This window comes from Carya illinoinensis, chromosome 14 (assembly GCF_018687715.1).
Source record: "Carya illinoinensis cultivar Pawnee chromosome 14, C.illinoinensisPawnee_v1, whole genome shotgun sequence".
Taxonomy (NCBI): Eukaryota; Viridiplantae; Streptophyta; class Magnoliopsida; order Fagales; family Juglandaceae; genus Carya; species Carya illinoinensis.
The window spans coordinates 10,072,820-10,087,590 of NC_056765.1; the positions used below are offsets into that span (position 1 = coordinate 10,072,820).

General features: G+C 36.6%; 2 protein-coding genes across 2 annotated transcripts; one reads left to right on the forward strand and one right to left on the reverse strand.

Moving 5' to 3' along the window:
- The first annotated feature begins 2,674 nt into the window (after positions 1-2,674).
- On the forward strand, positions 2,675-3,548 carry LOC122295075. Its single transcript, XM_043104105.1, has 2 exons — positions 2,675-3,124; positions 3,246-3,548. The coding sequence occupies exons 1-2, from the start codon at positions 2,771-2,773 to the stop codon at positions 3,408-3,410; spliced, it is 519 nt and encodes a 172-aa protein (XP_042960039.1). The 5' UTR covers positions 2,675-2,770; the 3' UTR covers positions 3,411-3,548.
- A 1,492-nt stretch (positions 3,549-5,040) lies between these two features.
- On the reverse strand, positions 5,041-14,089 carry LOC122295074 (pumilio homolog 2-like). The gene is made up of 9 exons (XM_043104104.1): positions 12,877-14,089; positions 10,220-11,772; positions 9,993-10,134; positions 9,788-9,895; positions 7,934-8,146; positions 7,733-7,843; positions 6,925-7,119; positions 6,256-6,430; positions 5,041-5,528 (listed from the first exon to the last, which is right to left on the reverse strand). Exons 1-9 carry the CDS (start codon positions 13,534-13,536, stop codon positions 5,491-5,493), a joined length of 3,195 nt encoding a protein of 1,064 aa, XP_042960038.1. The 5' UTR covers positions 13,537-14,089; the 3' UTR covers positions 5,041-5,490.
- Positions 14,090-14,771: the final 682 nt, after the last annotated feature.

Below are 14,771 nucleotides of genomic sequence, written 5' to 3' on the forward strand. Positions count from 1 at the left end.
TCTCGTTTTACAATAATGAGAGATTGCATGGAACTATTTTTTAGAGAGAATGATAGCTTAAAAACAATGTCGTTGACTACCAAATAAAGAATGTGTTTGACTACTAATACTTATACTTGAAAAAATTCATGAGTCTAACTCATCTCATAAAACCTGTTCAAAGAGATAAGTTTGCTCCAACTTTATAAGCATGCCCAAGACTTTGTCTACAAGGAATGTGAGATTTATTCCTCAACACCTTCCCTTACATGCAGGTCAATATTTTTCCTGGACCTTGTTATGAGGTAAGTAGTGTAGACCCTCATTCGTCTTATGGCAGGCTCTGGTACCATTAAAAAAATTCATGGACCTAACTCATCTCATAAAACCGGTTTAAAAAGATAGGTTTGCTCAAACTTTATAAACATGTCCAAGACCTTATCTATAGGCAATATAAAATTTATTCATCAACAATACTTCTATTCAAAGCATTAAGTACATGTGTGACATGGCTCACTTTATTAATAATAGTTGGAAGATACACACTTATCATTTCATTTACTTGGGTTAGCGATCACAAGGAAGTAACGATTGAGAAAGCGTTAGAGAAGTATGTGCTTGACCGGAACATTGACAAAATTCTTAAAAAAAACAAACTCTATATGGTTCAACTTAGAAAGAAACTAAAGGCTAGCTCCATATGGTCTCTCCAAAATCATCTAACAAAAAGCTCAAGAATTAACAATTGAAGAAGAAATTTCACTAATTCCATAAGATTAATTCGCTTTTGGAACCAATTTTAAGATTCAATCATATATTCTCAAGAAAATTAAATTCCAAGTTTTTCGAGTTACACTAATAGATTTTGCAGAGGAACAACTCTCGTTCTTGAAAGTTACACCCAAAAACTCAGCCAAAGTGAAACAAGCAGCGGCGAAAGAAAGACCTGCATGGAGATGACTGTTGCACGTCTCTCCTCCGTGTTTATTGTTAGTTGTCGCCTCTTGTTGAATAGTTTGAAAAAATCTCTCTCTCTCTCTCTCTCTCTCTCTCTCTCTCTCTCTCTCTCTCTCTCTCTCTCTCTCTCTCCAAATGGTTTTCTAAGAGCTACAATGACATGTATAGCTACATGAGCAACTGTTTGAGTTTTGCATTAGAGCAGTGCAACTCTGCTGCTCAGAGTACCGCTCAAACCGACTGCTAGACCTTTTTATTTTTTCATATTTTTTAATAGATTTAAATATTTTTACAAAATTAAAAAAATATATCAATACACTTTTTTTTTTTAAGATATATCAATACACTTAAAATCACTTCCTTAATCACTAAGTAAAAAAAATATATCCCGAGCACTCGGGCATCATACAAGCATTTCTCTTTGCATTATTTTTAATTCCGTTTTAGTAACAGACATTTAAAACAAATATATTTTTGTAAAAACTCAAGTTTGATTGTGCACAGTGCAAATGGTGCATATCAAAATTGTAGAAAACAAAATATAAAGGCAAAAGAGAAAATTTTCTTCAAAAGTAATGTTAGATATAGTTTTAAGTGTGCAAGTCTGGCGTAATTTTTTTTAAAAAGTTGAGTTTATTATGTAGGTTTCAGATTTATCTATTTTTTTTTTAATGTGTAAAATTTGAACACCTTAAAATTGTAAATATTGTTTTTTTTTTCTGTAATGGGTGTGGCCCAAATGAACGACAACCTATCTTGTTAAGTTCCTACATATGACTTTTATCAAAGATAAAACAAGAAGCTCAGTTTACCAGAAGAACAACAACAACAACAAAAAAAAAAAAAAACAAGAAGCTCATTAAAATATAATTCGAGATTTGACAATACCCATATTTTAAAAGAAAAATGAAGACAAATGTTAAAACTCAATATATATTTCTTAAATTCACCATTCAAGATAGATAATTTGAAAATGAAAATGATTAAGATTTTATAAAACTTATTTTTAGATTCTTCAGCAAGCTCGATAAAAAATTATAGAGAACACATTCTCAATATTGCGTACTTGATAAGACTTGATTTGCAAGTAAATCTAAAAATTTAAATCATCTTACAAATCAAATATTTATATGTAAACGAAATATGTGTCATCTACGCCAACTTAGAGCACTGGCATTGGTTTAACCAAATGCTCGTGCATGTAAAAAATTAGGCTTTATATTGGTGAAACCCTATGCATTGGAGTAGCCAAAACTTGGGAGCTCCACATATGAGCTATAGTAAATCCAAACTTTTTTTCATCTTTGACTGGATACTGTTCATAGCCAATACACATATTTTATTTCAAACTATTGCTATCTCTAATTATTAATTAACATTGTCAATAATAATATTAATTATCTGATTTTTACATGATTATTAATATTGTTATCTTTAATTATTAATTAACATATGGTCACTATAGTTACAAAATATGAAAAATATATATATTATTTTATATTAATATTTTGACTAATATATAAATAATTCAATGTGGAGTTATATGTTGAATAGTTTTAATTTTAAATAAAACTTGTAATTTTAGATAAATTTTGACTTTAATTTTAGGCTGACCATTACCAATCCTCTGACAAGTCTTTTAGCCCAATTTTCCAGCACTTGGGGGTGGGTCTGAGTGAGCTTTGGGCCTAGAATCCAAAGATTTCAGGGAAAACGAAGCCTTTGTGAACTTAAAGATTGGAGTTTCTCTACATTCTCATCCATCTTGGCACGAGGGCAGCTTTCACCACTGCAGAACAGAGACAGAGAGAGAAGTGGTAGCAGCAGATGAACCATGACTACCACATCTTTATCTCTATCTCCCAAACCGTTTCTTTCCATTTTCAAGCCAAAACCTCACTGTTTCCTCAACACCCATCTTTCGTCCTTACCATTTACTTCACAAACCGTTTTCTCATCTAAAAGGACCAATCTTTCACACAATTCACGTCGTGAATTTACTCAACCAAGCACCCAAATTTGGAGAGTCTCTGCTGCCTCTGAAGGAGGAGACGTTCTGCCACTAGAAGCCACCCCACTACTAGAGAATTCTCAAGAGCTAGTATCCACGAGTGACGATGGTGTCTCCACCATCATATCAACTCTTCTCTTCGTTGCCTTTATTGGTCTGTCTGTTCTCACTATTGGGGTAAAGCCAATACCTTCCAAATTGTCATATGTTCTTGTTATGCTTTGTTTTAATATATGGTTTGGCTAAAATTGTGACCTTGAGATGTGGGTTGTTGCTAATTATTTGTGTCTCTCTGCAGGTTATCTACATAGCTGTGACAGATTTCTTGCAGAAGAGGGAGAGAGAGAAGTTTGAGAAAGAAGAGGCTGCTAAAGAAAAGAAGAGTGGGAAGAAGAAAAAGGTAAGAGCAAGGGCTGGGCCGAGGGGATTCGGGCAAAGGACCGATGATGGAGATGATGATTAGCAATTTAGGATGTTGGGTGGAACTGTGTAAGCTTTTTAGGGTCTTCTCGTATTCCAAGTTGGAATGGCCTGGTTTGGTTCATTCATTTTTTATAAATGTTTTTTCCCTGGCAATCTGAAGAAGTACTAATTAAAGGTACGTTGTTATGGTGTTCTCTATGGTTGCTGAAGTATTTGGCATTAATTCTCTGCTCTTTCAAGTCTTCCACTTGAACGTCCAAGGGAAACTTTCAGATTGTATAGGAAGTTCAAAAGAAATTAACAAGAGAGAGAGAGAAACTTGTAGGTAATAATGAGTAATGAACTCAGACCAGATGTTAATCTTTTAGTGAGACATCCTCAATAACGCCACCATCTTCATTTTCATGTAGAATGCAAGAAGAGATTGGTTGATCCATGACAGTTTTTGCATGTTTCTGCATATAGAGCTGTCATGCAGCACATCTTATCTCTGCAGGGAAAGGCAGCACGAGTGTGAGATCTGTCCAATAAACCATTGATTTCTTGCCCTTTGGTATCCTCTGCATACGTTCTCTTCAATGGCTTTACAATAACAACTGTTATGAGGAAATCCATACACTGGGCTGCAATGTTTTTTATATGCTCACAAAATTAGGTCTGTTAAACGCCATCTGCCATTGTATATTTTCTGTCGGTCGGACAGGTAAGATTGTAATTAACTCGAGAACAAAATCGTTGGAAAATTGGCTAAAATGAACTCAACTGAATGCCATTCACACTCTCGTTCACTCACTCACTCACTCACCACTACCACCACCATTGTTGCTGACTCCGAACCCAAATCACCTCTATTGTTCTGCTTTCACTTGCACTATCCTTTTCTTCATCTCCAACTTTGCATCAGCCCTTCCCATACCTTGCATTATGAATTATGGTATGCTTCTTATGAAAAGAACAAAGGGTAAGTTAAAAAAGAACCTCCTAGCTTGGTCAACTTGAAAACTGGGACTTTATTGTCGGTCTAGGTAGGATAAATATTTCTTGCAAATATAATTCAAACCGTTCTTTTAAGTGGATGTTGGTATGTTACATGAGAATAAAAAAATTAATTTTTTCATCATGTGAATACCGTATTTATTTACCTTTTTCAAAATAATTACACAGCGCTTACATACTCACAATTATAAGTATTATTTCTCATTACAACAATGATAATTCACAGCCCGTTAAAAGTCTCTGAAGATAGTTTCAAGGATGCGATGTAAGATACCAAGTCCTCCACTCGACTACCTGAGATCACCCCGAGTGCATTCACCGGATGATCATACAAGAATTTCATTACCATACTCATTCACGTACTAGGAATGAAACCAAGAATACATTATTCTTGACAGGTACACGGGTGGATTTGGGTGTTGAGAAATATTAAAAATAGTTGTAAATAGTAATAAAAAGTAAGTGAAAAGTAATGAATAATAATAAAAGTAAGTGAAAAGTGTTGTGAATAATAACAAAAGTAAGTGAAAAGTAATAAATAGTAGTGAAAAGTGTTGAGAAATGTCTAAGAGTAAACTCTCAAGTACCCAAACACAGATAAGCCTGTTCTAGGGAAGAGCATATGGAATAACAATTATAAAAGACGTGAACTAATATCAACATCAAAAGATAAATAAATCGAGAACAAGAGATACTTGCTGCATAAGAAAATTGTGCTTTTAAGTGTCTGGAAAAACGTCAATAACCATACATTGAATATCTCTGGCCTCGCTAAACATAAACTGCTCTCCAGATGGCAACATTTGTACAGTCGCGTTAACTTGAAAGACTACCTCAACATTCATAATTTTTACACCCTTAAAAAGACTCGTATGGTCATTTTTATCTCCTGTGCAGGCACATCAGGTGAATTCAACACCTGAACCTCGATTTGCTTGATTCTATGTATATAAACCTTAAACTACACAATGTACAGTTTTCCAACACAAGCAACAACTTTATTTCCAATAAGCTCGTACCCGTCTCAACACAGGTAAGAGTCATAGCCTTGACATGGGGATGAAAGAGAGGAGGACGCTCACACTAGCCTCAGTTAGCTGTACAGAACTTTTTCCCTACGCTGCCTAAGCAGGGTGTGGAGACTGAGCGGCGATCCTCCTTTCTGCAAGCAATTTAAGTGAAAAGTTACCAAGCTATTCTCATATGGAAGATTCATATGATCAATCAACTATTCTTTATTTTTTATTTTTTTTTAAAAAAAAGAAGAAAATAAATAAATGACTAGAAGATAAAACCAAAATGAAACCCATGCTGCATATACAGAAACATTTGTACTGTGTTTCATAAGCAGTGACTAGATGACACAGCAGACATGTTTCTTTTATGCTAACTTCATTTTACAAGCGTTGTCTCATTTGCTATAGCAGACATGTTTCTTTTATGCTAACTTCATTTTACAAGCATATAAGTCATGTCTTTTATGTAAAGTAACTAAAGTTAACATTGGTTCATAACGATATTGTATATTATCAATTATTTTTGTTGGAGGTTCTAACTATAAAAAGGTCAATGCTTGAAGGCTTTCAATTATTTGATTCATGAAATGCACTTGGCTATAGATTTCAAGACGTACTTTAAAAAAAAAAGATTCCCTATATCAACAAAGTAATCATAGTATATACAGAATGGCGCAACTAGTTTATCCAAAATGGTGCAACTAGATCACTTTTGTAGGGTTATAAAAACCACTTGGCAGCTTTTATCATTTTTCCGGATAAAAAGTAATACAAATCTTAAACTTTCCTTCCCTGAAGTTGAAAAGTTGAACAAAGTAAATAGAAACCCAAACTCGAATGTGAAGCAAAAAATAACAAAGGAAGAAAGAATACCCCCAGCAGCAACAAGTTTCTCTACACGTGCAACAATGTGCTTTCCGTAAGTGTATTTTTTCAATGCACTCAAATGAACTTTAATTCGTGAGAGGATCAGCTCGCGCTGCTGGTCGTCACAAGTCTCCAGCACTTTTTGTACAACATAGTTTGCAAACTGATCTTTCATCATTGCCTGGATAATAAACAAAAATAACAGGACAAAATGATAAGATGGCAAGCAATAGAGCACAACAAAGATAACATGGAAGCATCAGTAACTGAAATTTTCATCTTCTCAAACAATGCTGATAGCCAACTGAAGAAACTATTTTATCAACAGAATCACTTGCAGACCCAAAGCCCAAGATGCTGAAATGTTATAAACACACAACTATCTAAAAGGAAATACCATAAATTACTCGTCGCAATGGTCAAGTCAACCAATGGTACAATCTATTTAGTAGAGAACACAAAATCAAGTTTAAAAATCTTGATACACCAGCTTGACATTAGGACCTCATAATTCTTCAGTATTATACCCGATGTCCTGTGTGAGTCTAAGAGACTCCAAAACTCACGGGCTGGAAAGTTCCTTGAGTTTCATAAAAAGTTTTTAATCACATGACACATAAAAGATACAGTAGAATCCAGAAGCCTGTGCTTTAAAGGCCAGGAGAGAGGGCAAACCTGAAGCGGCTCATTTTCATCAGTAGAACCAAGCATCTCATTCACTAGTAGCAAGCGTTCACTAGGACCACCAAAAGTTAAACACTTCTCCACAACATTGGAGGCAAACTTCTGCTGACTCATTTGAACTATATTCCCAGCTAATTCTTTAATAATAGCAGAACGCTCGTGAGGCTTTCCATGCTCCAGCACATGCTATTTGAAAAACAAATACAAGAGATCAATCAATTATCCATGAAAAATAAAATAGATGGTATAAATTAAGCACATTTGGAAGGTCCAAAATGGAGAACAGCCGGATCTTCAAAGCAGGCATTATACAAGGACAACTTCAGATTGTCTATCGCAAAATGAAACAAGACGAGCTGGCATCTGAGACATGAATAGATGAACATCCCAATAGAAGATATATTTCAAATCCAATTAAGATTTTTTATAAGTAAATCCAATTAACAATTTTAAGTGGAAGAAGATGGGAAAAGAATCGCAAACTACGAAAGTTTTGCAATAAAAGAACTGTGAAGACAGAAAAGCAACAGTGCCAACAGAATCTTCAGGAGAAACTTTAATCGCTAAGAAAAGAAGAACAAGTAATGGAATGGGAGGCTGGAAGGTAAGACAGATGGAAATAACACGCCCAAAGGACTTAAGAGTAGTTTGGATGGTGCCAATAAGTACAGCAGCAAATTTAACAGGCACTCATCCAAATATAACATAGAGCATGATATGGTAATTTACATCACTCCCATAACAATGACTGCCGCATGTATCGAGTCCAAGCAAATAGTATTCAGAAAATATTGTGAACCTGAACAACGTAATTGCCATACTGATCTTGTGCTAACATGCTAACAGCTCCTAAAATCTCATCCATAACTTTACTTTGAGTTGTTGGGTCATTGCAGTGTTCTAGTACTCTCTGCGCGATATGAAAGACATTGTCATAAAACCCATGGGTCATCACAAGTTCAAATGAAATAATCAAAATTAAAAGTAAGAATTTCTAAACCTGTATCACCCGACAGCCATACGGATGTGTGGAAAGGGTGACAACTTGGTCAAAAAATGTTGAGACAATAAAGTGAATTTCATCTTCAGGAACACATTCAATACATTTCTGGATGACATGGTTCCCATTCTGATCACGTACACAGCGCATCACATTACCATCAAGCTCTTCAACCATTTTGATCTTCTGGTCCAGATCAACAACTTCGATTGCCTGACGGTTAAACAAAGCATATGACTGCCAGAATCTTCCGTAAAAGCACTCGGATTATCACACAATTTTGGAAAGCACTTCAAGAAAATCAGAAAAAGAGTAATTCATATGGTAGTTATTAACTAGCTTCTCCTACATAGCATAGCATGATGATGAAAGTGATGGAACAATATAGAGACTAAGAGTTTTGCTAGGTTCAAGCCCCGGTACGTAAGCCTTGGGGCACACTGATAACGTGGCAGGTCATCAACACCTGCCACTTCAGCCATTAAAAAGAAAAACTGAGTAGAGAGATGACAAACTCCCACTTTATCTGGAATGAAAATTTTGCACTGAACGTTTTCATTCCCTTGTTTCAGAAATTAATCTTCAAAGACATCTGTTTGCATCAGGAGAGACCAACAATGAAGGTATCCTTCTATAACTATCACCATTTCTCTCAGCCAGGAGCTTGGTCTTCTTATGTCAATCTTTCTTCTTTTCCTTCTGTTTTTGAAAAATCTGTTTAGTTGCTAAGAAACTATGGAAAAGTTAAAGAAAAATGATGTTTCAAAATTGAATAATGAGCCTTAACTGAGGTTAGTAAATGCGTTAGAGGCAATGGAGTTGAGATTTTCTTTTTTTTTTTTTCATGCTAATGCGGAATCTGGCATTATGGAGTGATATTTTCTTTTCCTACATTTTCTTGGTGACCAAACTGATTATTGGTGTGCAATGTCCAGCAATATCAGAGCATTAAACATTCATATAAACCCAAGAAATGTGCAGCAGATAACAGAGGATTAAAAATTCATCTAAAGCATAGAAATATGCAGCAATTAACAAAGGAAAAATTATTTTTATTACATTTTCTTGGTGACCAAATGTGTATTGGTGTGAAGTGAAATGTGCAGCTATAGTTCATTTTCTAGTTCCCAGATTATAATTAGGTGTTTTCTTGTGTATCTTCCCCTGTACTCGGGCAACACGTTTTGTTGTGTTTCAATAAAATTATACTTTTACCTATAAATAAAATGTGCAGCTATAGCAAAACGCTAAACATTCTTTTAAATCCAGGAAATGTGCAGAACTAGCAGAGAAATCTTCTTGTCTTGATGACCAAAGGGACACATGACACCAAGATTAGGGATTGTCTGAAAATTAAGTGGAACAGGAATAGTAGAGGCAGAATCAGAAGATTAGAAGTGGATGTAAAAAAAATTAAATTTGGTCTTTTTAGAGCTGATGTGGCTGTGTCAGTGGTGTGTTCAGGGGATTGCAAATAGCTTTGCTGAAGAGAAAATGATGTCTACACCAGTGACATCTATAGATATGATTGAAGCTTGTTCCTTTTAAAGGAAAAAAATAGCTCCGTTTTTTTGCCAAAATAACTATTTTCAAGCCTGATCAACAATAGAATTATACCATAATTTCAGAGATCTAAACTCTTAAATTTTCCCAAAAATGCAGAGTCCAAAGAAAATTACTACTAGAAAAAATGAATACACACAAGCTGCCAGAACAATGATTGATCAGTCAAACCAAAAAAAAGATGAATGAAAGTGTTAGTTCCATGACTGCAGAACATCGATGATAGGGATCCATATATGAAAACTTTCGGGCAGAAAGAGTAACATCTGCCAACCCACAAATTATTGATACCTTCTGGATTACTCGACAACCATACATTTGAAGGCTAAGTGTCAGCACATGACCAAAAAGGTTGTTAGCCAATTCCCTTCTCTGGGATGGAAGTCCATGCTCGAAAAACTGTATTCAACTACCAAGTGTTAAATAAAATCCACCGAAAACTATTAGAAAAATAAACCAATGAGTTTTTGAGAGGAAAAAAAAGAATGTGGGTTACCTTCTGAACAACATAATTACCAAACACATCAGTCATTAAAGCAAGAGCTTGGGGCATGATTTCCTGATAAACCATGGTTTTCTCTTCTGTTGTTGCTGTTTCAAGTTTCTGTTGAATAAATCGGCTCCCATACTGATCCGCGCTGCTCACAAAAGATATAAAACCACAGAAATCAACAGAAGGTAGAGAAAAAATATAGGACAAGAAAATCAATAAACAGTATATACCTAAATTCAACAACATGACCAGAAATTTCAGAAAGTTCAAAAGACTTAGTTTTATTGCTCTTAAATTCTTCTAGTAGTGAAGATGCAAAGCTTTCATCCACGTTAAATCCAGCATCCAGGTGCCAGGATCCCATGACGCCACCTGCTAAGTTCCTCGTGCCAGTAGGAAAACGCATGTTCAGCTCATTGTACCTCATAGGACTACCAGGTCCAACTGGAGAGTTGGGAATAACAGAACCTGCCATTGGACTTCCAGGATAAGACATGCCAACACCAAATGCAGGATTCCCATAATAACCATGATGATTAGAACCACCAGACTTGCTGCCCAATGGAAGACCATACTGAGACTTCTGCTGGGAAAGAAGAGCCCCAAGATAAGCTTTCTGGAGCTCATATAAATTCATGTATGAGTTAGCTACGTAATTCCTATCCATAGAAGGATCATTGAGAGCAGCAAGCTGTGCTGCATACTCAGATGTCCTAAAGTACTGAAGATACATAGGATCAACAAATGATGCCTGAACAGCACTCCCTGGCATTTGGCTACCCATTCTACCATGATTATGTGCTTCAGATGCAGCAGCTCCAGAAAGCATACCTCCTGCAAGAACTCTCGAGTCCATCCCAGGAGCTGCAATAGGAGATGTTGCAGCAACATTTTCATAGAAGGGTGGCAGGTTACCAGTTCCAACTTGGCCAGCCATCATGGATGCCAGAGGTGGATTTACACTGTAACCACTTAAATCATAGTTAGCAAATGAGGAATTTGTGGCATCTATATGCTGATACTGAGCAGGGAACCCACCTCCACCATTTGTAGATCCTCTTAAGTATGAATTACCAGACGAAAGAGCAGAATTTTGCAGTTCCACTTGCCTATCAGAGGGCGAGTTGTTCAGCTCTGACCCAGCCCCAGTGCCCTTAACCAAACCAGAATATAAAACTTTTCCCGATTGAGGATCAGAATGCAAATGCAAATGCCCTGATTCCGATTTATTTAAGTATGAATGTTGCTGCTTGCTATGATTCTGACTACCTTGTAGACTGAATAGATAATTTTGTTGTTTGTTGATGTCCTGTTCAATCTGTGATGGCAAGCGAGTTTCATCATCTAGCTTACCATTAGTTGACAAATTCATGCCAGACAAAGCAACTACCAGATCTGCAGAATCATTGATGCTAGATGAGACACCATTAAATGAGTTTGGACTAGTAATGCCTCTCTTTTCAGATGGGCCAGCCCTGCCTCCTCCAATAGGAGTAAGGCAAGGGCTAGGAGCCCTAGCAACGAGTTGGGGATCTGGAGTTCCGCTTCTTGACAGAGAAGCACCTAGAGCAGCTGCATAAGTATATGAAGGAGCGCCCACGTTTTGGACAGCAGATGATCCATTTGTCCCAGATCGTAAAGCATCAGAAGTTTTCAGCTCACGGCGCAAATGAGCTAGCTCTGCTTCAGCGGATCCTACCATTTCAACATTCTCATCAAAAGCATTGCGGCTGGCTGGACGAGATGGAAACCCATTGACAGGAGATGCACGCCCCAAGTCATCCTGCACACGTAAAAGATTTGAAATGAAGAGCTTTACGGATATCAGGAACTCAAGTCAACAGTTAGATGTAGCCTATGCAATGCCATTGACCTATGTTGTTGGCCTATGCTTTAAAGTATGAGCACAAACCTCAAAAAATTTAAAAATTCAGGTGTGGGAAACAAGAATTAACATGGCAAGCAGCTGAGCTGTCCCGAAATGTCACTTCCCCCTTCATAAGAGTATGGTGGTGGGAATTCCTCCAATCACAAGAACAGGATGGAGGGTTTGGGAGATCACGGGTACAAGACTCGTTGGATGCGCATAATTCATCAATTAAAAAAAAAAAAGTGAAGTAACATGAGATGACTATATGATTGACCCACAAGATGGAAACATAGAGCTCTTAGCTAATGTCCATCTTGAATAAGTTTTAAATCAAAGAACAGCAAATAATCAGAGGAAGAAACACAAGAAAAATTGAAACATCAGGCTTGTAGCCATCTAGACTCTTGTATAATCAAATGAAAAGGAGGTTGTCAATGGCGCAAAACCTAAATCCTATGTTCTAACTTGCGTTTTGATAGTATGGACTAAATAAACTAGGTTTTATTTTATTTTTATATGTAAGAAATCAACTAAGTTTTATTAAACTGACTTTGGTTTAGATGACATGATTGACTAATTATCATTCCCAGTTAGCATGACTTTATTTTCAATTAAGGAGCATCAATTTCTGCTAGACATCCTACTGATTTTTTATTTCCAGCCAAGGTACAAGACGCATAACAATGATATAGGTAAAATTTAGAAATTATTAAATGTACAAAAATTATCAACAGATAACCAAAATGAGTGACACACATCCCCCTCCCCAAAAAAAAATGGATACAGTTCAATAAGCTATATAATTTTGAATCACAAAAAACCATTTTCTTCAAAGTTATGCAATATGTTCATCTAAAAGAAAATCTTTAAAAAAAACACTAAATGCCGCAGCATATAGCACAAAGGGGTAAAGACTTTGAAACTCATAGTACTGTCAAACAAATACTTCACAAAAACAAGGATTTCACTAACAATGACACAGTTAGAAAGATGAATAAAGGCAAAACAGCAGGCCACCTGAAAGATTTCAGCTAGGCTCTTTTGTTTGTTCCCGAGTCCTAAACTCGGCAAACCAATCAGTCCATCACCACCCCACTCTGCAGAGCCATGTCCCTTGTCTGACTCAAGCTTAGTTTCTTGTTTCCTCGTGCTAAACCCCGGGGGCATCGAAAACAATGACCTACTGCCAACATCGTCGGCCCTGTTCACCTTCCTCCTATCTCCAATCCCATCTAGCACCGAACTCCCCCCTTTCAGTCTTTGTGCAAACCTCCAATCCTCCTTCGAGAGCAAAGGAGGCGGAAGCCGCGGATTGAGGTTTACATTCGAGTAATAGTAGGAAAGATAAGATGGATCGGACCTAAGCTCCTCCTCAGACGCAAACCCATTTACGTTCTTACTTCCAGAAAAATCCGAAAAGGTGCTACCGCCTCCACCACTGCCACCAGCAGCACCCCCACCACCACCACCAAACAACCCACCAACAGCACTCAATGAACCCTCCACGGTTGGAGGAGCAGACCCACTTCTATACATATTAAGCTCACGTTCGAGATCATCAGCATCTTGCCGACTACGCTGCTCGCGGAGCAACAGTCCTATCTCCTTCTCGAACTCATCCCCAAACGATCCTTCGTTACCTCCAAGCATCGGTCTCCTTCCCAATTCACTCAACATTCTCAAATCCTCAAATTGATCATCCCCCTCTTAACAATAACTCAAACTGAACATTACCCACGTATAAAGACCTAACCCTATACCTAAAACAATCCAAAAATCAAAACTTTAAACACTAAAAGCTCCCTAAGCAGTCTATTTTCAACTTCATAATTATCCCTTCTAACCTAATTCAAAGCGCAAAGTTTTCACCACCGGACCTACTCCCCAAGTCTAAAACCATAGAATCAATCACGCAAACATAATCCAAACATCAAGTTAGAAGCTCCCCGAATTGATTCCATAAGTTTGTCAAAGAAAACAAAATTCTTCACACGTTTTCCCGTAACACCAAATATCCCACAACAGATATAAACGCAAGAAAACTGCTCAAGTCAGGAAAAAAAGCGTTAAGCTGTGCTGTTTTCCTGCGAGATCACAGGGAAACGAGTGCTGGATAGCACTAACGGGTAAGATCAATCCGGCGGCGATCGATTCTTTTTTTTTTTTTTTACCAAGAACCCTTTAGGGTTTTGTTCAGAATGAAAGGGCGATTAAATACACTGACAGTTCGTAATTATTAAAAAAATTAATCTTTTTTCGGGTTTCTTTATTTTTGTTTATTTATAGAAAATAATATCTGAAATATTTTGCATATTTTCCTAAAGATCAGGTGTGATTGACCAAGTGAGAACCGACCGATGTATGGAAATTCCCGAAGGAAAGAAGATGTGATGGTGTTTGGTTTTTGCTCGGCCTTCCAAAAGAAAAAAAGGAAAGTATCTCTGTGACTGTGAGTGTTGCGTCAGCTGCTTTTAGATTCGCTGCAGCCTGCTTTTTAGGTAGTGAATCTGGTCAAGGGAGCGGATATTGCCATTGGTTAAAAGCATACGGTAAAAATCTTCAAAAGAAGTTAGCAGTAGACCTAATTCCCTAAACAAGGAAAGGGGTTCAGCAATTGCATGCCCTAAATTCCTTAACAAAGGGATGAACATGTTTTAAATTCCGCAGTCATCCTCTTAGATTACGTTATCTTAGATAATCTGTTAATAATAATAATAATAAAATAATTAACAGTAATAAATTATTTATAAATAATAACGAAATAATCTGAGACTATTTCACTTATCAAACACAATCTTAAATTATCATAATGCTAAAAAAAAAAAATTAATTATTTAATGTTTTATAGAAGTATATGCACTCTCGATTATCTAGAACATCAATGTTAATTAAAAGAAACAAGATAAGAGTCA